At 45.0% G+C, this 24,641-nt stretch overlaps 1 protein-coding gene across 1 annotated transcript in view; it reads left to right on the top strand.

Moving 5' to 3' along the window:
* Window positions 1-6,493: 6,493 nt before the first annotated feature.
* The window catches only part of LOC148478871 (uncharacterized), a 212,200-nt gene continuing 194,052 nt past the window's right edge, over window positions 6,494-24,641 (top strand). Inside the window, exon 1 of the mRNA XM_088455269.1 lies at window positions 6,494-6,554. Within this exon, the coding sequence (XP_088311395.1) occupies window positions 6,494-6,554 (61 nt within the window). The remainder of the gene's footprint in view (window positions 6,555-24,641) is intronic.

Genomic DNA, 24,641 nt, shown 5'->3' with positions numbered 1-24,641 from the left:
TAAGCTGCTATGGAAAACAACATTTCAAATAGATATTCTCTCTAACATTTATATTTCATAGCCGCATGTTCTGATCTTCATATTGAGGTCACCGGAACGCTGTGGAAACAGGGTAGATCAGTACGGCTCCACACACAGTCCAATTGCCATTTACTAAGCCATAGTTACAGAAAACATTCATTTCTTTATATACTGACATTGCATTTAAACCAAGTAATAATTATCCTTTTTGCGTTACGGGACCATTGCTTTTAAATGTATGTATGCGGGGAAAACAGCACTGAATTGCATTGTGCGTCTGATTGCAAACAGATTCTGTCTTCGCCAATTATCTGGTTTTGACAGTCCACCCTTTGATAGCCAATCAAGCGCTATCACAACCTGTTCTGAATCTGTTTAGCCATGCATGAGAATATACCGTTCAATGTTATTATGGTATGACACAGTATGGTCATTTGAACCATTCAGATAATGCGTCTCCGGGAGGGACATGAAACTGTCCTTATACGCACACCGCGGATCCTTAAGGGATCATGGGAAAGATGTTGGGATGCACCTATCCTATAAGGAGAGCCATGGAAGGGGTTGGGACTGCATTACCTAAGATGACTTAAAACAACATAAACGTTATATCCATGCATGACCACTCAAACTCAGGCTACATTATTATACACTACATATTGGTATAGCACTCCTCCTTTCGACTCCTCTGCATCAATGCCGACATCAGCTCCCATTGTCTGTATCAGTACCCCATTACCGAAACCAGGAATCCCCGAGCAACCCAGGATGGTGAAAACTCTGAAAAAGAATACAAAAATGAACACAGCGGACTGGTCCATTGCTGCAACACTGATCTGTAATTTCTTTAGCTCAGATAGCTCACAGTCACCTTTTAATCTTCCCGGCACAAGCTCGCGATCGACAGGTCCATGCTATCGGCCTCGTCTCTGCCTTGTATCTCCTCCGGTAGATTAATCCTCCCTGTATCAATCAGGCAATCTCAACACAAGAAATTATTAGATCAAATGAATTTTTCCCCTGGTTTAACATCATTACAGTTTGCTTCAGGCATGTTAGTAAATAACACTTCAATTCCTGTTGTTCTTACACATTGTCATGAGAACCTGCACAGTAACCTCATAATATTTTCACATGAGGCTACCTGGCAAACAGTATCTCAACGGGAGACAGACAGGTGGTCTGGGATGATCTTGAAACTAGTACCTATCACCTTACACATGTTGTAAAAGATATTACTTGTGAAATGAGTATCCCTTCCATCACTAATTCTAAGGATACTGTATTGATACAAAATTCCTGCAATAAAAAAATTCTGTTATAAATGTCTACGGTTCTATTGTTTCCTTGTCCCCTGATGTAGGGCTGTACTTCAAGTATTTAACCTTAGCTGGGTATGGCTGTCGTATGTCTTTGGCAGCCTTGCGTCCTGTATATGAGAGATAAAGCACAACAGTTTAATATCATTTAAACATACGGGCTGAAAAGATCTGAAACAGTTCTATAAGGCTTTGGCAAACAATACTGGGTTAGTCCCTGGGACCCTGAGGCTTTCGTGTCTATGTGCAGTGTACCTCTCCCTTATATGGAAGCAAGAGGGCACTGGTAGTTGGGGTATGGGAGGGAGAAAATAAACAATAGTTAAACTACCTCACTCTGGATCTCTCTTTTTTTTTTTTAGCTTAAGAGAGGGTATAAGTGGTTAGTTACATTTTTATGGGTTTTCACATTGACTGTACCTACACCCCCATCCGCATATGACGGTGGTGGTGCGCGTGAACCATCTGTACTACCTTCCACAATGCTACCGTGCCGCACGTGCGCGCTATTTCACAGCTCGCACGCATTGCAAATCAGCGCTGCGGGTTTATTCTATGGTAATGTGCTCACGACGCTAGTTTGCGTCGTTTGCACATTGTTAAGCCACGCCTCCCCTTCATGCTGCCATATTTTTTTTAAACATTCAAAATATTTAATCTTTTTCTCTCAGGATCGCACCATACTGATGTGATCCTGGACATTATCTAACACATTTTTATCAAAACGACCAAGTCTGGGAAACAGTCTAACACTCTTTCTTGTCATATTAAATCATATATAGTATGCATAATATGACGGGCTGATCCACCTCCATTAGCAGCACATCATTGCCTAACATTTCTACTGTTTGCGTGGCTCCCATTTTGAGACAACTCCTATGCTCTTCAATAAAGATTTAAGCCGGTGAAAGACAATCAAGATACTTTCACTTACCTACGGACGAAATTTCTAGATGCGCCAGCTCACCTACGGACGTTATTTCTAGATGCGCCACGCTCACCTACGGACGTTATTTCTAGATGCGCCACGCTCACCTACGGACGTTATTTCTAGATGCGCCACGGTCACCTACGGATGTTATTTCTAGATGCGCCACGCTCACCTACGGACGTTATTTCTAGATGCGCCACGCTCACCTATTATCTCTCAGCTCACAATCACACCTAGTGCGGCTCAACTATAATGCTCAAATATTATTGAACACTGCAGTCACACTGAGAGCCAGTCCCTAACAAAAATAACAAACCATACACCTGCTCTGTGTACTGAATGGTAAGCTGCTTACCGAGCGGCTAGGCTAACCCTTGCACCTAGCCCTTAAGGATCATATGATACCCTTAACTGCCCAACACATACTCACTGTTACACACTTTTTCTCTGCGCAGAAAATAAATGTTTAACCCAGATATTGGTAGATAGAAAAAAATGTGAACCTTAATGGCTTTGTTCAAACACATGGCAGCAGAACCGGAAGTGCGTATACGCTTATTGTGCGACCGGCCGCATACACAATTATGCAACTATCACACAAGCGTATAATGACTTTTTAACTGCGTACGCAAAAATGCATCTCAGCCGCATACAAAATACTGCGGCACCCCTCTAAACGTAAGGTTCTATCAACAGAGAAAAAAAAACTTTTTTTTCCTCTCTTGTCCCTGAATTCTGATCAGCGCTTCCTCTACACAATAACTGGCAGTACGCTCTCAGCAACACTGTGGTAATGAAAGACTAATGCATCTTCAAAAGGTGCCTCCACCCTTTTGCTGAGAGAGGACTGACGGAGTGTTATCGTGTATCAGATAGTGTGATAAACCGATGAGCCCCCACTGTTAAATTCGTAAATACCTCTTAATTCATTCCTGCCTATAAACCTCTAAGATTCACCTGCCTAGAACCTCTAAGACAAAACCTGCCTGTACCTTCTAAAACCACAAGATGTCGCTATTTTGATTATACCATTAATGAAATACTGAGACAGTTGAATAGCGGTCCAAAGCGCTAAAGATTATTATTCAGGTAAAAGTACAGATGTTACAATGCTATGATCTAATAATGAGCGCAAATAAATTGTACAAACATTAGGTCATAAAGTACAGTTAACATACATGAAACGGTTATTAAAGATCAAAATACAATGAGCAATATGAGACAGAGAGATAGAGAGAGAGAGAGAGAGAGAGAGAGAGAGAGAAAGAGACACATTAAAATACAATGAGAGATATATCAATGTCTGCTGAGAGCACATGTTCAAGATGGCTGGTGATGGAGTGTGTGTGTGTTTGTTTGTGTGTGAGGGGGGGTTGGGAATGCTTCCTGCCCTATTGTCCAAACCGCATGGTCTACAAACAAACTCCATTATGAAGCTACCTCATTGAAATCTCCCATAATGCCATAGTTAATTAAATATGCACGCTGGATATCATATGCCAACACATCAGGCAAACACTGCAACATTTAATATTCCAACATATACAACACAAGCTGATTCCAATATACAACAATACCATCCTACCACAGACCTCATCCAGTAGTCACTAGACCGTGGGGAGGGGGAAGGGCCGAAGCACATGTTTTTCCTTTGTTTGCAAGCCTCATGATCCCTAGGCAAACTTCAACCTGCACCAAGCTGCAACTCCGCAAATCATACATCCATCGATGACCACAACCACAACAAAGACAATATACCTATCTGACCCACACAACACCACAACTGGGCAGAATCACAATTTCCCTTGTTCACCCCACATGGAGGCAAGCCATCTCCAACAAACCGCAGACAACATACCCATCTGACCCACACAACACCACACGGCAACCACCCACGACCATTCAAAGCTGCCATCAATTCAACCTCCACAATACAACACTGACACCACCCTATGATCACATTCATGAGTATACAACACACACCAAGCCCATCTCTCCCAAGCAGAGATACCGTTCAAGCACATGGCAAGGCCCTAACACAGAACACATGGCAAGGCCCTAACACAGAACACATGGCAAGGCCCTAACACAGAACACATGGCAAGGCCCTAACACAGAACACATGGCAAGGCCCTAACACAGAACACATGGCATCTCAATCAACCAGCATCAATCATTTACAAATATTACAACAACTCCATAATCAATCCCTTTCCTGCATGCTGATAACAGACTATTGTACCCTACAGTGTAGATGAAGAGTACAGATTAGATAACATATCATCCACTGTATGCTAACACAGACTCATGAATATCCTTAGAAAACTACAAACCACACACCATGCTAAGCTAATAACAGATTAACACCAAACATAGCTACAGACACCCAAATAGGCTAAATATTGCACATTTTATACTCAGCTATAACCCAGAGGAACTGAGACCCATTTTTCCATTGTCTTGTCAGGGAGTGAACCTCTCTCTTCCTTCCAAAATCTGCAAGTGTCTCTGCTAAGCTGTGTTTTCTCAGGATGTTCATGCTATGTTCCCGCCCCCTTTTACCTGTGAGGTCATCAGAAAGGGAGTATCCTTTTGGTTATCTGAAACTACTGTTAATTAGGTTCTACTCCCAGTTAGCTAGCTCTATTGATTAGACTGGAATAACCAGTCCTTTGGACAAAAATGTAAACAGGCCTACACCATGTTATTTTCTTTTGGTAAAGGTTAGAAATCTGTTACAGGGCATTTATTGGACAATTCCAAATGGATACAAAAGGTCTCCAACCTCCTTTTGTATCCCCCACATGCAAATCTGAGCTGCAATGGAAAACAACATTTCAAATAGATATTCTCTCTAACATTTATATTTCATAGCCGCATGTTCTGATCTTCATATTGAGGTCACCGGAACGCTGTGGAAACAGGGTAGATCAGTACGGCTCCACACACAGTCCAATTGCCATTTACTAAGCCATAGTTACAGAAAACATTCATTTCTTTATATACTGACATTGCGTTTAAACCAAGTAATAATTATCCTTTTTGCGTTACGGGACCATTGCTTTTAAATGTATGTATGCGGGGAAAACAGCACTGAATTGCATTGTGCGTCTGATTGCAAACAGATTCTGTCTTCACCAATTATCCGGTTTTCACACCACGGACAGTACTACTGGAATGACCACCCAGATGCGGCATTTCCCTTAGAAATGCCTCCGGCTTCAGGGGGATTCGTTGGCTGAGAGAGGTGAGCCTCCACCTCTTCCAGCCAATAAACGATTCCCAACATTGACTTCAATGGTGAGAACCGCAAGATTACTAAAGGTTAGCTTGCAGCTCTCACCACTGAAGTCAATGGTGGGAGCCATTCATTGGCTGACAGAGGCCCCGCCACCCCAGGGATTACCAACCTTGGCTAACTAGTGGTCAGGCATAATGCTTTGGCTGAGGGACCCGGTGAAATGGTTCTCGTGGCTGTGGCATTAAACCCCTGCTAGAAAGAGCCAGGTGCTGTTTATTGTAAATACAAGGAACCCCTACTCATTTTGTCCCCTGTATTTCCAAAATCAGGACCGGCTGGCTTAGATGTCTTTTGTCTACTGTATTTACACAACTAGGACTGGCTCTGAAAAATCTGGGGCTGGTTGTGCTTTTAGGGGGGACCCCACGTCATTTTGTGTTTACATTTTAACACTTTTGAAGCTTTTTACACACAAATGCATCCACGAATCCTACTAATCTGTGCATGCATCTGTGTCAATCAGACCTGCTCATGCTAAAATCGAAAGCATGAAGCAGGTCTATTCATTTGGGGATTTGAAGATCGATTTTGTGTTCGATTTCAAATCAAATATTAGTAAATAAGGGATTTGTGTGTTGATCTATGTGAAAGTACTGATGATTTTCCAATATTCGATTTTGAGTGGGATTTGAGTGAAATTTGGTTGTATGTTTGATTTCACATTCAATTTTGCCTTTAGTAAATCTCCAAATGCAAAATCAAATGTCAAATCATACTAGAATCAAAATCGAACATTAATAAATATACCTCTAGATCTTTTATGATGGTTTAGCTCAATGTAAGCCCCAGGTAAGATGGGAAGAAAAGGGGAAATATTGTCTGAATATCTATTTATAACAAAATTATATAAGAAAATAATAATAATTATAATAATTTCTCACTAGTGACCATTTCTATCTATTATATCATTACAGTTACACAATGTTCGGGAAACAATATCCATGGTATAACTTGATGGTGCTTATCAGATTGTCCTTTTGTGGTGAGTATCTTTGTGAAAGTCATCAATATCATGCACACATTAAAGGTTAAAAATCACATATTTGTAGCTGTGGGTCTGATTAATAGGTGGACGTAATGCCGATGTTTGCGTGGTTGTCTGATGTTTTTTGCGTTTCTCATGTGTTGGAGTGGCATTATGCATGTGTCCCAATGATTAACGCCGGGGGGCGGAGAGTTGTGGTATTTGAATGGGCTTTTCTGGTTGGAAACAGGGAGTGACAGTTAAGACGTGAGTGTGTCGTGGGCAGGTCACGGTCTGTGACTGCATATTATTACGCAGTTGCACTGGTATCAACGGCCATATTCCAATGGACACTCTGAGCAACCATTAGGCTACACTAATGTCTGATGGTGCGACTATTTACACAAATTGGCGGATTAGAGACGCAGCCGGTGGGCATCTTGGTACGATTTCATTCAGATGCAGCATTAGCATAAATTCACAGTTGCACTGTGTTGCACCGGGATTAGTGTCTACCTCTGAATCAGGGCATAATACTGTCCTTTGTATTCGGATTACACATGGTAAACTAATTAACAGCGGGATCTTTGTAGGGGAGATGTAGGGGCTGGGACATGTATTACTATTGGGCACCCCTGTCATTTTCAGTACTGCTATCTACAAGATAGCAGTGCCGATATGCAGGGCTATCGATAGTAACAACAGAGTGAAGGAGGCATGGCCTAATCGTGGGAGGCGTGACCACGTCCCCTTAGGTGAATTTTTTTTTGCCGCTTTGAGTCCCTCAGCACAGCGCATAGCCAGTGGGGGGGCGCAATCAGTGTAATCGATCCCCCCACAGACATAGGAGACTGCTGCGGCTGCTGCTTAGCAGCCGTGAGCAGTCTCCCAGTGCAGCCCAGCACACAGCAGCATGTGCTCGGCTGCTGTGATGTAAGAGGGGGGGGCGGAGCTGAACCCGGGTCACCACTGGGCTCCTCCAGCAGCCCAGGCCAAAATAATTAGTACCTACTTCCCCCCCTTATCTGCGCCCCTGTCGACAGCTGCAACTGTCATTGTCCTACCACTACAGCAAGGATCATACAGGAAAAGGGGAAGAAGATTGATTGCACAGGAAAACAGTTAATTCTAACGATCTAATTATAGATTTATTGGATACACGTATTTAAGTATATTTCAAAAACTGGAGGTGCATCCCAGGAGTAAATATTATCAAGGTTTAGAAGAGGAGAGAAAAAAAAAAAAAAAAAGAAAAGACTCCTATCAGGGCACACTCCTGTGCTGTATTGATGGCTACAAAATTAGTATTGGAGAAATAGGACAAACCGATTACATCTAAGTGAGATCATGATCATATGTGAAATTTACATTAATGTCTCAATTAGCAGACAGACCACCATATATTTACCCATTTAATATATCTGAAATAGATGTATTGATGTTGATATTAAAACTAAAGTTTATTAAATTCTTAAAATGAAACACAGACACTCGAAATCAACTTATTATACAAAGACAGCATAGACAAATAAGAACATTAATAGTGTATGATACACTATATCTATTAACAGTGATCCACTATATCCAGGTCTATTTGACAGTACTGGAAGTATAGTTATAAATATTTGCTAATGATATACACAATTGAAATCGACAATTCATCGAAATGCCACTCTAAATAGTACACATGCGATACTTCACTAATCACAGAAACCATGCATATGGTGCTGGGGGTATAGTTATAAATATATGCACAATTGGAATAGATAATTCATCAAAGTACCACCCTACCTAGTACACATATTAAGATGCAATATTTCAATGATCACAGGAAACATACATATGGTATGTCTAGTGAAAGTAGTCCCTCAGTAATCCACCGGAACCAGTGAAAAAATAATACATAGGATGAGCCCACCACAGCCTTCTAATGTGATATTAGTTAATAAAGGTGTAATGTACTGTTATCTAGGGTAGGATATTCTAAGGTTGAGTGGATCCACCTGTATATTTAGATATACAAATAACATATAAATATAAAAAACATGTATCACAATTGACATACAAATACAAAACTAAAGGCGAAATAATAAACAAATACATACAACATGCAAAAGGTATAATGATACCACAATATTAAAATGCTGAACACCACGGATACCACCTATATATATAATATGGAGGTTATTAGAGGCGTCCCTCTATTCCGATCTGGGAGAGTACATATGGTACTAAATATTTTCCTGATATAGATACAGGTATAGAGTGGTGTGCTTATATGCCCAGGATCTGCTGTTGCCTGTCTTAGATATTAGAGGACAGGGAATGAGAGTCCCAGGAACTGGCACCAGAAATTAGAAAGCTGCTTCTGCTGTTACAGCCCAGTCTCACCAGTATCCCTGTTGCCGTACAGCAGCGCAGGGAATCCAGGCAGCTGGCTATAATGAGAGAGCAGGAAAAAGTAGAAGGAAGAAAGTACCTGCCAATATTGTCTCCCTTCTGTATGATCGTCCGTGGTGCAGGGGTCCAGAGTGCGCACTGTGGAGCCCACCAGCAGGCTGTCTGACACGTGTTTCGCCGGGGCTTTATCAAAGGAAGCACCACTACAGCAAGGATCTCAGACCCTCCAACATGACCCATTCCATTAGGTACAAAATGCTCTACCCCTGGACTTACCTCTTAATTTATGATTGCAGCCACCTGTGCTGAAACACCTGTCTCATCAATTACCTAATTCAACACAGGTGACTGCAATCATACATTAGGTGGGAAGTCCAGGAGCAGAGTGTTTTGCATCTAATGGAACGTGTCATGTTGGAGGGTAGGGGATAGCACTGTCCCTGCTGCAGTTGCTGCCGGCTCCCGGAGCTGCACGTGGGATTAGCGTGATGGTTGCACGATCCTGCGCACGCCCAGCTGAGCGAGCCGGGAAAGGAGACAATGCATTAGCACTAGGCTGATGCGTTGTGTACTCAGGCCGGGATCACTCATGTGAGGGGAAGTCTCACTGATGTGAAATATGTAATTAGATATGTTAGGTTAGCCTGTTCCTGCTCGTAAAACTGTCTGCGTTTGAATAAAATACACATACAGTATAAGATAACTATGGGTCTGATTCAGAGTTTTGTGCTGTGTATGCAGCTGCTGTGCAAAAATATGCCAATGTCGCAGCCGCTGGAGAGATGTATGAAGACGCCCACTGGCGGCTTTCCAAATCCAAGTATCTGCATACAAAGACGCAGCATCGGCCACAGATCTTTCAATTATCACAGTCCTGAGTCACTCTATGGTCATGTAGAATGTCCATGGGAATTGGGGAATTGAGGCTCCGGAGCCATTTGTTTTGCATACAGGATTACATATGTTGTATGTGACATGACCCTGAAATGGTTGCAACACATTTGCTTTCTTTGCCCCCACACCCCATAACCCATACTTGCCAACTCTCCCTCATTGTCAGGGAGACTCCCTGAAATAGTAGCAATCTCCCTGTCTCCCTGAAGAGTCTAGCAATCTCCCTCATTTCATCCTTACCCCCATTATGAAGCTGTTATATTAAAACACAGAGATATATACATTCAAATGGGATCATTAGTTTAATTTCCTTGCATTTTTTTATTATAAGGCACAATGATCCCTATGAATTTCTGAAAGTATAAGTATGTTTTCATCAACAAACAGATCTTACTAACTGCTTTTGGGCTGGCTTACATTTGGATGTAAGTCAGGTTTAGGACACGCCTCTCAGATTTATCAGTACACGCCCACTGTAACACGCACTCATAGGTGCTGCTTTCACAATCTCCCTGAAATGCTTTTTTAAAAGTAGGCAAGTATGACATAACCTCCAAACACTCCCTGACTGTCAATCAAACTGCGAATAAATAGTCGCTGCGAGCGACTTTGGTGATGTATCATGACACATGCGCAGTGCAACTCATGTGCATGCACAGATGGCTGATAATTGCTCAACTGCAAAAACATCAGCATTGCGTACAGCTCAAAATCAGGCCCGGTGTAACTATTAGTAAAACTGTGGATAATTATATTTCCTTGCGATTTGTTTTTTATTTCTGTTGTCCCTGACTAAGGTACAATTCTGAAGTTATCAATTTCAATACCAAATACAAAATCTGACGTGTCCCAAAACACAATAATATATTTTTAAAAAAGATTAGGAGAAATGAATATTAAGAAATTCAAAAGCTAGCCTCGCTGCATATGATGCAATGTGAATGTGGGTCGTGCCTAAATAATACACCTTCAGGCTTCCCTGGATCCTCTGCTACCCAGACCGGCTCACAGCAGTGTCCTGTTGTAATCAATGCAAATGGTATCAGAAAGGAGGCAGAAAAGTATAGGTCACAATGGATAATGTAAGATGGTGTTAGGCAGCTAGGGCCAAGCTACAGCTTGGCAAATTTTACAATACAGCAGCCCCCACAGAAACCTGATGTGATGACACAGTGGTAAGCAGCGTCACTGGCGCATCTGTAAAACTCAGTGACAGACAGGACATCCATGGGCACGTCCGACTACAATGGAGGATGGAGGAAGAAGAATGATTTAGAGTCTCATGCTATGCTAATATGAGTGCAGTTCTCTGATGGGTATGCAGTTATGAGACCGGCGGATGCATGGTCGCCGGTCTCAATACCGACAGCATAATCCCGGCAAGGGATCTAACATAGGCGTTGAAATGCTGACACCTATGTTAATCCTGATGCCGGGAACCCGACAGGGTGCCAGACCGATAGTCCAATGCTGGGGGTAAGTATGTATAGAGTCGGGGATGGGGGGTTAGGTTTAGGGCACCCTTGGGGGAGGGTTAGGGTTAGGCTAGGGGAAGGGGAGGTTAGGTTTAGGCAGTAGGGGGTAGGTTAGGGTTATATCTCTACCCCTAAATCTATATACCCAAAATGTCGCTGTTTAGCGCTACAAATCGCATAAGAAATAATTACTTAACAGACTTATTTGTGGTTCCAAAGCACAAAAGTTCTTATTGCAATAAAAAGAAAGTTACATGCTTTGATCTAACACAATTAGCGCAAAAGACAATTAAATATAAAGATACAGCCGATACATACGCTGATTTCCCAGCATCAAACGTGAAGCCTCCGTCAAGAAAAAATAAGATGACTGACTATGGGACCGACACCCTGATTCAGAGCCAGACGCTCTGACAGAGCGCTCGCTCTGAATCAGGGCCGGCCCTCTTACTTTTTGGAGCAGCCTCCTGGCGGCTCGCATAGCTGTGGGTGACCACCCACACCTATAGCGACCGGCCAAAATGATGGTCGCGATGGTCAAGACCATCGCGACCATTTGGCTTGTGACGAGACCCTAAGGTAGGGTCTCATCTGCCGCAAGCCCTGGAGTGCTTTTGGCTCTATCAGAGCCAAAAGCACTCCCACTGACATCACTAGTGATGTCAGTGGGGCCGGCCCCAGACGGTAGGCGTTCCCATGGGAATGCCTCCGTCTGGGCAGCCACGCCCCTGGCACGCCAACCAAAGGGGCCCCCTTTGATGCGAGACCCATAACGACAGCTTGGCCGTCGTTATTCAGATCTCGCGTATGCGCACGATGGAGCCGCCTCCGTCATGCGCATGTGCACTTGGGCAACATCGACCCGCTTGCGAGCGCTCAGCGCTCGCGAGCGGGTCTGAATCAGGCCCCGAGAGCGCTAGTATATATATCATTCAGAGAGTAGACAATACAATAGAAATGAGATGGCATAATTCCATTGGTTCTTGTTCTTGGTTCTTCTGGTACGATGCAGGTCATAGGTCAGTTTGTACAGTGATAGTTCAGCCCTCCAACGGCTCTTTGTGTATCTTTACTGCAGAAGAACTGGTTTAAACTAGTATATGACACTACATACAGATTTTACATTCTAACCACTAATTTCATATAATTCATAACTTGCAGGCATATGATGCGATATCCTTGCTGATAGGACCGGAGATCTGCAAATAAACAGTGATTCAGAATGGTACTAAACATGACTTGTCAACCATGTACTAAACCTTAGATATCCAATACATTCATTTCACAACATAATTGATTACGAATAAAACCCCTAATATTACGCTTAGTGCTTGGGAACCATTTTATAAGTGATTACATGTGTGAGGGGGAGAATATTGTGTAAATTCGCTAGTATGCTTTGTGCGTACATGTGTTTAGTGCTTGTCTGTACTTCGATGTACAGTGCAACTGTGCGTTGTGCATCTTGTATTTTTTATTTGTATTATTTAATGTGCGTATATTTTATGGTAGTACTTTTAACAATATAAGGGAGCATGGCAGTCGCACAATGCTAATAATGTAATAAAGCACCGTACTCAATGGTTTCATACTGATGACGCAAGATGGTGTCATCAGGGGCAACAGAAGATGGCATTGCCCAATATTAATTTAAGATCTGGTCTCAGCCAAGCATCCGGCTTTGACAGTTAGGCACCCCCCCGGGAGGGTTAGGAGTAGGGTGCGGGGAGGGGGGGTTAACTTTATGCACTTACAAGGGAGGGTTGGGGTTAGGCACTAGTGGGGGAGGTTAGGGTTAAGCACCCCTAATGGAGGGTTAGGGTTAGGGGGGGTGAGGGTTACAAATACTTAACTTACCTCCGCTGTCGGGATCTTGTGCATTGGGCTGCCGGTATCGGGATTTGAACCGCCGGCCTAATGTCCTGCGGTCAAACATACCAATTCCGGATGATGTTCTAAGTTCGTGGGAGGTAATGTGGGGAGGGGTGGCTAGGCAGATGCAGGGGTGTCACAGGTCTGTTGCTGGCAGCAGCTGTGTCTAAAGACGCACATCTGCTCACACAAATTGGTTGGTGGCATTAGCATAAAGATGCAGATGCGGCTATTTCAAAAGATGCAAGCCGTGGCCATGGCTGCATGCAAAAGAATCATGCTCAAAGTTTCTTTCAGTCACAGCGCCTCTTTGGTTGTTTCTGTGAGTGCCATATACTTAGCTTCAGTGGTAGATAAGGCAACAGTAGGCTGTGTTCTGCTTGACCAGTTAATGGATGTGCCCGTCAGTGCACACAGGTATTTTGTGGAGGAATGCCTGTCTTCCTCATCTGATCCCCAGTTGTCATCACAGAAAGCTTGTAACTCCAAACTGCCATTTTTAGAAAACTTTTGTTTTAATTAGCTAATACCTTTTAGGTATCATAAAATGCACTTCATGGCAGATCAGTGTTCCTTATCAGGGTTGTTTACGATTGACTGCATGAGTAATATCTGGGCGTGTGCCAGCACTTGCATACATCAAAGTTCCAATGGCACTTTGGTAAGGAACTCTGGGCTCGATTCAGACCCAGCATATGCAAATCCGGCACACACCCAGCACGGCAGGCGATCGCATGGCAAGGTATTAGCATGCCCGCTATGTCTTGGCATGCGATCGCTCTGTGTATGCAGATGCCCACCATCCTCTCTTAAGATTCCCACTTGCGCATGTCATCTCCAAGAACTGTATGCAACCATCGGTACATCGGGTACCATTGGAAGCAAACACAGTGCTTGTGGTTGATTATACGATTATGCGCACTACGAGCACTTCAGTGTGAAATACAACCAGGTGTCGTGTACTTTGATGCTGCCTGTTAATTATGCATGCCTCTGAAACGGCATTAAGACCCTCCGGCACGCCTGCGTTCACACCTCCCCTCCCCCGTTTCTAGTGACCTGCCCGTTACCACCCACAACCGGCTTATCCTGTAGTGATCTGGGCATGTGCAGCCCAAGGGAAGATTATGACAACTGGCTAAATACCCCTTCAGCCCGGGAAAATGGTTGCAGGGCAGAGGGCCCCAGGGGCAGGCTATTGCTGGGAGCCCCCTGACCAATGGGGCCATGACCCGGGAGGAAAATGGGGAGCTCAAGCCCAGAGCGAGGAGTGAATCTGGAGGCTCCGCTGTGTAAGGGAGCTAGCCTGGCTGTTGGTGCTTGAGTGGATGAGGATTGCTGGGTGGAGTGGGGGTGATGCCATACCCACCACCCCCTAGGAGAGTGCTGCTGGGACCGTTTGGAGCCTGTATTTACTCTGGGCCCAATCAGGGGGGGAGCTTATGGGTCGATAGCCCATTATTGTCTCCTCTCCCCCTTCATAGTGCCTTAAATTAGGTAAAGTGTTGAAATAGGGGGGAAGTAGAAATAGCTAACCCCTTTTTCCGTGTGCCAGCGGTTAGTCCGCATGTTTGTTGCTAGGGGGTACGCTGTGTCCCACCAGCTCATGCTGGGTGGTCATGTGGTTTAATTGTACCACCTCATGTTTGGTGCAACTGTTTGAATTGCTGGTAACCAGTGGCATAACTAGGGTCTTCGGAGCCCAGGGCAAATTTAAGATTGGAGCCCCCCTCCATGTTTAGCGCGCTTTCAGTGCATGGCAAATAATGGGCATGGCCAAACGAAGAAAGGGGTGTGGCTACTGAAAATGGGGTGGCCAACATGACACACCACCAATTTCTTGTCAGTCTGGGAACATTCCTTTCTATTCCATATGCACCTTACCTATATGGTGGTTTCTCACAAAGTGGAACCTCTGAAGAAATACATCCTCCCTGTGACGACGGCGTCTTTGGTCGGTATTCAATATCCATGTAGGTCACATCATCCGGAAGATGCCTGTTTGTGTAGTAAAATATTAACAAGGTCATCATCATATGATAGAAGTTCAACCAGACTCGTTCCCCCTGTGTAACTTCCTTCCTCCTGCATCTCTCAGCCTAACCATCATCTCACTGCATCATCTCAGCCAAACCATCATCTCCCTGTGTCGTTTCTTCTTAGCCACACTATCGCCTCTCCCCCCTGCCTCGTCTCTCAGCACACCATCATCTCCCCCCCTGCATCAACTCTCAGCACCACCATCACTCCCCCCACGTTCTCTCAACACACAGACACACACTGACACAGATACACACAGACATATACACACACACTGACACATATACACACACTGACAGATACACACACACTGACACATATACACACACACACTGAAAATATACATACATACTGACACAAATACATATTGACACACATTGACACATACACACACACTGACAAATATATATATATATATATATATACACACATATACATACACACAAACACTGACAGATATATACACACACACACACGCTGACAAATATACACATACACTGACACATTACACACACTAACACATACACCATGACACATACACACACAAAGCCTATACAGACACACTTTCACACACAAAGCCTATACAGACGGGATGTAGTCTGGAAGACGACAATCTAAATGCCAACCGCTGGCTTCCAGACTACTTAATCCCGGCGAGGGTTAAATGACAGGCGTCTAAATCTAGATGCCTGTCATTTTACTGACGCCGGGAGACCGTGCCCGGCATCCCAATTGAAGAGATGCCGGGTGCCACAGCGGAGAGCCGAGGGGGGGGAGGGTTAGGTTTAGGGCTCCCGGGGGGTACTTAGGGTTAGGCATTCTTCTGGGAGGTTAGGGTTAGGCTAGGGGGAGGGAGGGTTAAGGTTAGGCACCCCTTGGGGGGGTTAGGCACCCCCGGGGGACTTAGGTTTAGGCAGCAGGGAAGGGGGGAAAGGTTTAGGAACTTAGAGGGGGGTTAGGGTTAGGCACAGGGGGGAGGTTAGGGTTAGGCACCCCTAAGGAGGGTTAGGGTTAGACTAGTTTAGTTGATACTTACCTTTAGGATGATCTGGATTTCCTCCTTTGTCGGGCAGCCGCTGTCAGGAATTGAACCATGCGGCTGGCGGTAATACATATCACACCCATACAGACACCCTTATACACACAAAGCCTATACAGACACCCTTACACACACAAAGCCTAAACAGACACACTTACACACACAAAGCCTATACAGACACACACAAAGCCTTTACTGACACACTTACACACACACACACAAAGCTTATACAGACACCCTTACACACACAAAGCCTATACAGACACCCTTACACACACAAAGCCTAAACAGACACACTTACACACACAAAGTCTATACAGACACACACAAAGCCTATACTGACACACTTACACATGAAGCCTATACAGACACACTTACACACAAAGCTTATACAGACACACTAACACACACAGAAACTATACAAACACCCTTACACACACAAAGCCTATACAGACACACTTACACACACAAAGTCTATACAGAGACACACACTTACACACACAAAGCCTATACAGACACACAAAGCCTATAGACACACTTATACACACAAAGCCTATACAGAGACTCACACAAAGCCTATACAGACACACTTACACACACACAAAACCTATACAAACACACTTACACACACAAAGCCTATACAGACAAACTTACACACACACACACACACAAAGTCTATACAGAGACACACACCTACACACACAAAGCCTATGCAGACACACTTACACCCACACACACACAAATGCAGCCAGCAGCCCCCCACATAAAAAATTAACACCCCCCCCTCCCCTCCCATGGCAGCTTAGTCATCCAATCCCCCCCTGCGGCAACTGAGTTTAGCCATCCAATACACCTCCCCCCAGTGGCAGTTTAGCCATTAGCCACCCCCCCTTCCCCCAAGAACTTACCTGTAGTGAGCACGGGCAGCGGTGATAGAGAGCACCGGGAAGGGAGGAATCACTTCTCACCCGGCGCAGACGGCAGCTCTAGTCCAGGACTCCGGCAGGTCAGGAGGAGGATAGAGCTGGTAGGAAGCCTGCCTAGGAGGGGCTGTAAGCCTCCACTGCAGCTCCCCCTACAGGCAGCCAAGCCAACAGCAGACTAGCAGGCACACTTGCCTCCTCATTAAAAAGCAGAATCAGGACACAATGGTGTTGGTGGGGAGGGCGTGCGGGTACGATGCCCAGGCCGGCAGTGCCCCCCTCTGCAGGGCTTGCCATGGCACCCAGGGCACATGCCACGCTCGCCTTGCCCTAGTTACGCCACTACTGGTAACTATTTACATGCTAGTAATCTTTAATACATTGTGTCCTTGCATTTAAATGCTGTTTTCTTCCTTATGCACTAATGGAATGTTTTGTTAGTGTACAAATGTATTTGCTGGTAGTGGTGTAAATGCAAATGTATTTAATGCACTGCTTGTTGCCAGTATCAACTTCAAAGTCAGTTAATTCTAATGTAATGTATATTCATCCTTGCCGGTGCCTAATTTGTTGCTGACGTTTCTCAAAACAATGTGTATATTTACTGTGAATCATTTTCCTTGTTGATTTCTGTGGTGCACTCTATATTTAATGTTTATTTAACCCTGTGTAAACCCGGCTGGCAATTCTCGTGGTAATAATTTGTGGCATAGATAGACTGTGTTCATTTTTCCCAGCAAAGGCCCACATGCTAGCAAAAGACCATGGGCCTGATTCAGAGCTGGACGCTCTTTGAGAGCGCTCGCTCTGAATCAGGGCATCCATTTTTTTAAAAAACAGCCTCCTGGCTGCTCGCTAAGCTGTGGGTGACCACCCACAGCTTTAGCGAGCGGCCAGGTGATGGTCACGATGGTCACGACCATCGCGACCATTGGGGTCTGCGACGAGACCCCAGTGAGCTTTCGGCTCTAATAGAGCTGGAAGTTCACCTGCTGACATCATTCATGATGTCAGTGAGGCTGCCCCCAAATGGCAGGCATTCCTTAGGGAACGCCTCCATTTTGCCAGCCATCCCCCCTGCCCGCCTCCAAAACGGGGCAAGCTGTCAATCACAATCGACAGCTGCTACTAGTCTCTGTATTGTTTTCATTTTTTTCAGCAAAGGCCTTCATATTAGCACAGACTTTATCTTATTGTTATAACCTGCTGGTGCACTACTGATACAAGCTTGGCCTGCATGTTCTTCTCATGTTTTCTCAGCAAAAGTTGGAATATTAGCACAGACTGTATCTCATTGCTATAACCTGCTGGTGCACTACTGGTACAAGCTTGGCCTGAATGTTTTACTCATGTTTTCTCAGCAAAATTTGGAATATTAGCACAGACTTTATTTTATTGCCATAACCTGCTGGTGCACTACTGATACAAGCTTGGCCTGCATGTTTTATTCACGTTTCCTCAGCAAAAGTTGGAATATTAGCACAGACTTTATCTCATTGCTATAACCTGCTGGTGCACTACTGATACAAGCTTGACCTGCAGATTCCATGTTCTATCTAATTTTTTTTAGTGAAAGTAAAGTTCTGCATAAATTGTGTTCCTTTTTTTGTTGACCCTTAGTTGCCAGCTGGTGTCACCGGTAGAGGACAGGGAGGTAATCAGAAAATATCTTTGTATTGAAAAGTGTAAATTATTTTATTTATTCTATTTATGACAAACATTTTCTGTGGCAATTGTTTATTTATTGGCAATAATAAAATTGCATTGTACTGTTCTTTCTAACTGGTCACTGTGTCTGCAAAAGGGGAATACAGGCTTGCCTCTCTGTCACGGTGTGTCCTATCTTAGCTACGTGGAAATTGGCCACCAAAGCATACTGAACACACCTGAACCTGGTGCTAGTGGTGCAGCACTATACAAACTTTCAGAGCATCACATAAGAAAATTTTGCCATCAACGAACAGGATATAGAGATTCCACGCAAGCCTACCCCTACAGATTCAATGGAAACCAAACAGTCATCTCCAAGCAGCAGTTCCCAGGAGGGGACCAGCCTTACTTCTATTACTATGCCTTACTACTTTGGTGCACCATGGTTGCTGTGTTATTCCGGTGAAATGGGAGATAAAGGAACTGGAGTCTGAAAGACTTCAAAGCAAAACTGAGGTCCATGTTCAGATTTTACTCACTGACTGAAGCACAGAAAGTGGAAGTCCTCATAGGACAATTAAAAGGTTCAGCTTTAAGAGAAGTCACCTCCTGGCCAAATCGCGAAAAAGACCACAGTCGAACAGATATTTGAGAGGCTAACAACAACCTTTGAAAAGAAAACTATGTCAGAGGTGAAGAAGCGGTTCTTTGCCAGGACACAGCAACATGGAGAATCACTCCGTGACTATGCCCTTAGTCTTCAGGAGGCTTTGAAGGCAATTCATCAAGCAGATGAAGATGAAGTAAGAGACGCTGATAAAACCCTAATTGATCAGTTCACGGAAGGCGTGAGGGGAGAACCCATGAAAGTCCTGTTACGATTATTGCAGCGGCAAGATCTAGAAGTGACCTTCTTTGACTTTAAAGAAACAGCCATCCTGGTTGTAGGTGGAAATACCTGGTCAAGAAATGTGGAGCGGGACCACAAACAACATCAGCGACCCAAAGCAGTCAGCAATTTAAAGTAGACCTGTTGGATTCCTTAAGAAAACAAGTTGACGAACTTGCCAAGGAAATACAATCCTTAAAAGCAGATCAGCAGGAAGATACGGTCAGGTGGAGAGCCAAGAGGAAGTCACACAGAGAAAACTGAAGAAAGCCAGGACGATGGCCTATGGATCAGTTTGACCAACAGGGGCACCGTATCTGTCAACGATGTCAGCAAAGCGGACACCTGGAACTTGAATGCTATGCGGAGGCATTTAACTACGAAGTCCTGAGGCCGAGGACCAACCCTCAGGAAGAACAGAGACACTAGGTCCACTCTTGGCAGAAGAACAACCCAGAACTATGAATCCATGCAATAATACATCCACAAGTGTAAGAAGAATGCTGGGTCAGGTGGTGTGGTTCAACGTGCAATGTGATATGGTTTTATAAATCCAAATGGCATAATTCTGGATGTATTTGTGCACTACACGGGCATTAAGAAGAACAACCCCAGACACTACCTGCGCAGTGTGGGAGATGGAGAGATGGTTGAGTTCGACATTGCGATTGGAGAGAAAAGTGCTAAAGCCATAAATTTGACTGGTCCTGGAGTTGTTCCCGTAGTACAAGACAGCCAATATGCGACTCGTCGCAACAGGTGTTATCCTACTAACAGAGTGCATCCCAAACGAAGGTTGAGCAGAAGAAGCCACCATGTTCCAACTCAGTCACAGGAACATCCACCAAAAGACCCCAGTGTTCCCACTCCCATTGAAATAAAAGAAGTTAAGAAGATAGACAAAGTGGTTGGAACAGATATTGTGTGGTCAGGGATACAAGACCTGGTGAACAACCTAGATGTGGAACTGTTTGCACACAAGGAAATAGTACTTAACCCAAAAGTGGAGCAGGACCATGAGACAGATCGACTGCTTCCCTGTCAAGAGCCAATGCATGAGAGCCAACTGAGGGTGAATGACAGCGATGCTGGTATGGCCTCATGCAAACAACCAGAGTTGCTGATCACAGATCAAGGAGAAGGTCCAGATCAGGTAGCTGACTCACCTGTGATAGAGAAGTCAAGTGTCCCTGCAGACTCGACCACTAGCAATCCAATGGATATGCTAATGCTCACAGACTTTCCAGTAACGTGGAAGAACGTCAAAAGAAACATCATTTGAAGCCACAACAGGAGAAGAGGGACTTCGACGCTCTGAAAGAAGCACAAAAGGGGTCCTACCTCTTAGATATTGAGACTGAGTCTTGGGTTATACCTATGTAATATGTGTAATATTGTGTAAGACACAAATTGGTACTGAAAATTGTTCAAAACTGTGAAGGTCAATACGTGAGGACACATATAATTTTAGCGGGGGAAGTATGTGGTACCCCCATATTTGTCCCCAATATAGGGGTCCCCCAATTTTTTTTATTATATATGTGACTGCCCATACATAATAATAGCAGGACCCTGAACTTTAGTTCACCCCTTCTCTCTGAATCCTTCTGGGCATGTGCAGGCCAAAGGAAGATTATGACAGCTGGCTAGCAACCACTTCAGCCTGGGAAAATGTCCCCTTTTTAATTGAACCCCATGGTTGCAGAGCAGAGGGCCCCAGGGGCAGGCTGTTGCTGGGAGCCCCTGACCAATGGAGCCAAGACCCAGGAGGAAAAATGGGGAGCTCAAGCCTAGAGCGAGGAGTGAATGCGGAGGCTCCACTGTGTAAGGGAGCTAGCCTGGCTGTTGGTTCTTGAGTGGATAAGGATTGCTGGGTGGAGTGGGGGTGAGGCCATACCCGCCACCCCCTAGGAGAGTGCCGCTGAGACCGTTTGGAGCCTGGATGTCGTGCCTGTTGCTGGGAACATATTGCACCCTGCCACATACCTGCTTCACGGAGGACCGCTCTGCCGGAGGTGCTGGGTGAAGAGGACTGTAAGCCCCAGCACCAGAAGCCAGCAGCTGACCGACAGAAGAGTGCCCCTGAGGTCTACTGGGAGACCAGTAGGACCCCACTGGAAGACCCCATCTGACGTTGGCTGGCTTTAGGAGTGCCTTTTTTCGGACTCCATGTGACACTGGAGGTGCCTGAGGAGCAGACTGCTGCTGAAAACCTTCCCAATAGGACTGACTGAAGCAGCACCTGCTCTGTTGCCTTGGTCTGCAGGAGGAGAAGAGGACATCGGAGAGTGGCTGCTGTGGCTACGGGCAGAAGAGGGGACATCCCTGGAAAAGGACACTGCTGCTGGTACTGCAGAGGAAGACCCATGCAAGAGACTGCCACTGGGGAGAGTTGCTGCGCCAGCCAGAAGAGGACTCGCCGCTGCGGAGGACCAACCAGCGGTGATCACGTCTCTGCACCAGAGTCCAGAGGAGAGAGGGCTTGTCAGAAGGGACATAGCCACACAGCTAGGAGAGGAGCCCCTGTTTACCGGACCTTGCCTCACACTTTTTAGCTTCCAAAAAAGACCCTGCAACTGCAACTCTGGACATAGAGCGGCCTGGTGCGGTGCACAGCATCCTGGGCTTACGGCTAGCATATCACTGGAATCGTGTTGGGCGGAAGAGCCCCTGCTTGCAGTGAGACACTATATTTCCAGGCAATGTGCCCTAGTTTTATGCATAAATGTCACTGGGAACTGCTTGCCCTGCCCTGCCCTTCTAGTTCGTTCCTTAGCCTGCTGCTGTACCTTGTATATTTCCCTGGTCTTCCTCTGGGTACCTGCCGCTGCACAGGGTTTGCACAGTATTTACTCTGGGCCCAATCAGGGGAGGGGCTTACGTGTTGATAGCCCATTGTTGTCTCCTCTCCCCCTTCATAGTGCCTTAAATTAGGTAAAGTGTTGAAATAGGGGGGAAGTAGAAATAGCTCATCACTTTTTCCGTGTCCCAGTGGTTAGTTCGCATGTTTGTTGCTAGGGGTTACACTGTGTACCACCTGCTCATGCTGGGTGGTCATGTGGTTTAATTGTACCACCTCATGTTTGGTGCAACTGTTTGAATTGCTGGTAACCAGTGGCGTAACTAGGGTCTTCAGAGCCCAGGGCAAATTTAAGATTGGAGCCCCCCCCCCATGTTTAGCGTGCCTTCAGCGCATGGAAAATAATGGGCATGGCCAAATTATAAAAGGGGCATGGCTACTGAAAATGGGACGGGCCAACATGATACGCCACCAATTTCTTGTCAGTCTGGGAACATTCCTTTCTATTCCATATGCACCTTACCTCTACGGTGGTTTCTCAAAATGTGGAACCTCTGAAGAAATACATCCTCCCTGTGGCAACGGCGTCTTCGGTCGGTATTCAATATCCATGTAGGTCACTTCATCCGGAAGATGCCTGTTTGTGTAGGAATATTAACATGGTCATCATCATATGATAGAAGTTCAACCAGACTCGTTTCCCCTGTGTAACTTCCTTCCTCCTGCATCTCTCCACACCATCATCTCACTGCATCATTTCAGCCAAACCATCATCTCCCTCTGTGTCGTCTCTTCTTAGCCACACTATCGCCTCTCCCCCCTGCCTCATCTCTCAGCACACCATCATCTCCCCCCCTGCATCAACTCTCAGCACACCATCACTCCCCCACATTCTCTCAACACAGACACACACTGACACAGATACATACAGATATATACACACACACTGACACATATACACACAGATACACACTTACACAGATACACACACTACCATAGATACACACACACACACTGATAATATACATACATACACACTGACACATATACATACTGACACATACACACACACATATATATATATATATATATATGTATATATTAGGGGTATGCACGGGGACTTTTCGTGTTTTGGTTTTGGATCTGGATCTTTCTTCGTGTTTTGGATCTGGATTGGTTTTGCCAAAACCACCCTTCCGTGTTTTGGGTTCTGGGTTTTGTGTTTTGGATCTGTATTTTTTTTTTAAAAAGCATAAAAACACAGAGGTAGCTGGATGACTATGCTAAGCGACACGAGTGGGTGGCACAAACAAATGGTCCATCTAGGAGTGACACTGCAGTGGCAAACAGAATGGCAGTTTGAAAAACTAGGCCCCAAACAGTACATACCGTTAATGCAAAGAAAAAAAAAGAGGTGCAAGATGGAATTGTCCTTGGGCCCTCCCACCCACCCTTATGTTGTATAAACAGGACATGCACACTTTAACAAACCAATCATTTCAGAGCCTGGGTCTGCCACACAACTGTGGCTGAAATGATTGGTTCGTTTGGGCCCCCACAAAACAAGCTGGCAATTAATCTGTCCATGCACAAACTGGCTCTACGGAGGCATGATGTCGTCCTCATCCACCGATTCCTCATCCTCTTCAGTGTTGTGTACATCCTCATCCTCACAGAGTATTAACTCGTCCCCACTGGAATCCACCACCACAGGTCCCTCTGTACGTTCTGGAGGCTGGTCTCCCTGGAAGAGTTGATAATTCATTTTTATGAACATTAACTTCTCCACATTTTGTGGAAGCAACCTCCTACGCCTTTCGCTGACAAGGTTCCCGGCTGCACTAAACACTCTGTCAGAGTACACACTGGAGGGGGCAACTCAGGCAAAATAGAGACAGTTTGTACAGGGGCCTCCAAATTGCCTCTTTTTCCTGCCAGTACAGGTATGGACTGTCTGACGTGCCTACTTAGATTTTGTCACTGATGTAATCCTACACCATTCTGTCAATGGTGACAGTATCATATACAGTGACAGTAGACATGTCAGAAATTGTTGCCAGGTCCTTCAGTCCGGACCAGATGTCCAAACTTGGTCCTGCCTGCCCTGCATCACCGCCAGCGGA

The sequence above is a fragment of the Taudactylus pleione genome, unplaced genomic scaffold (genome assembly GCF_031769625.1).
Source record: "Taudactylus pleione unplaced genomic scaffold, aTauple2 ptg000648l, whole genome shotgun sequence".
NCBI classification, from domain to species: domain Eukaryota; kingdom Metazoa; phylum Chordata; class Amphibia; order Anura; family Myobatrachidae; genus Taudactylus; species Taudactylus pleione.
This window is presented reverse-complemented; position numbering and strand designations above follow the sequence as displayed.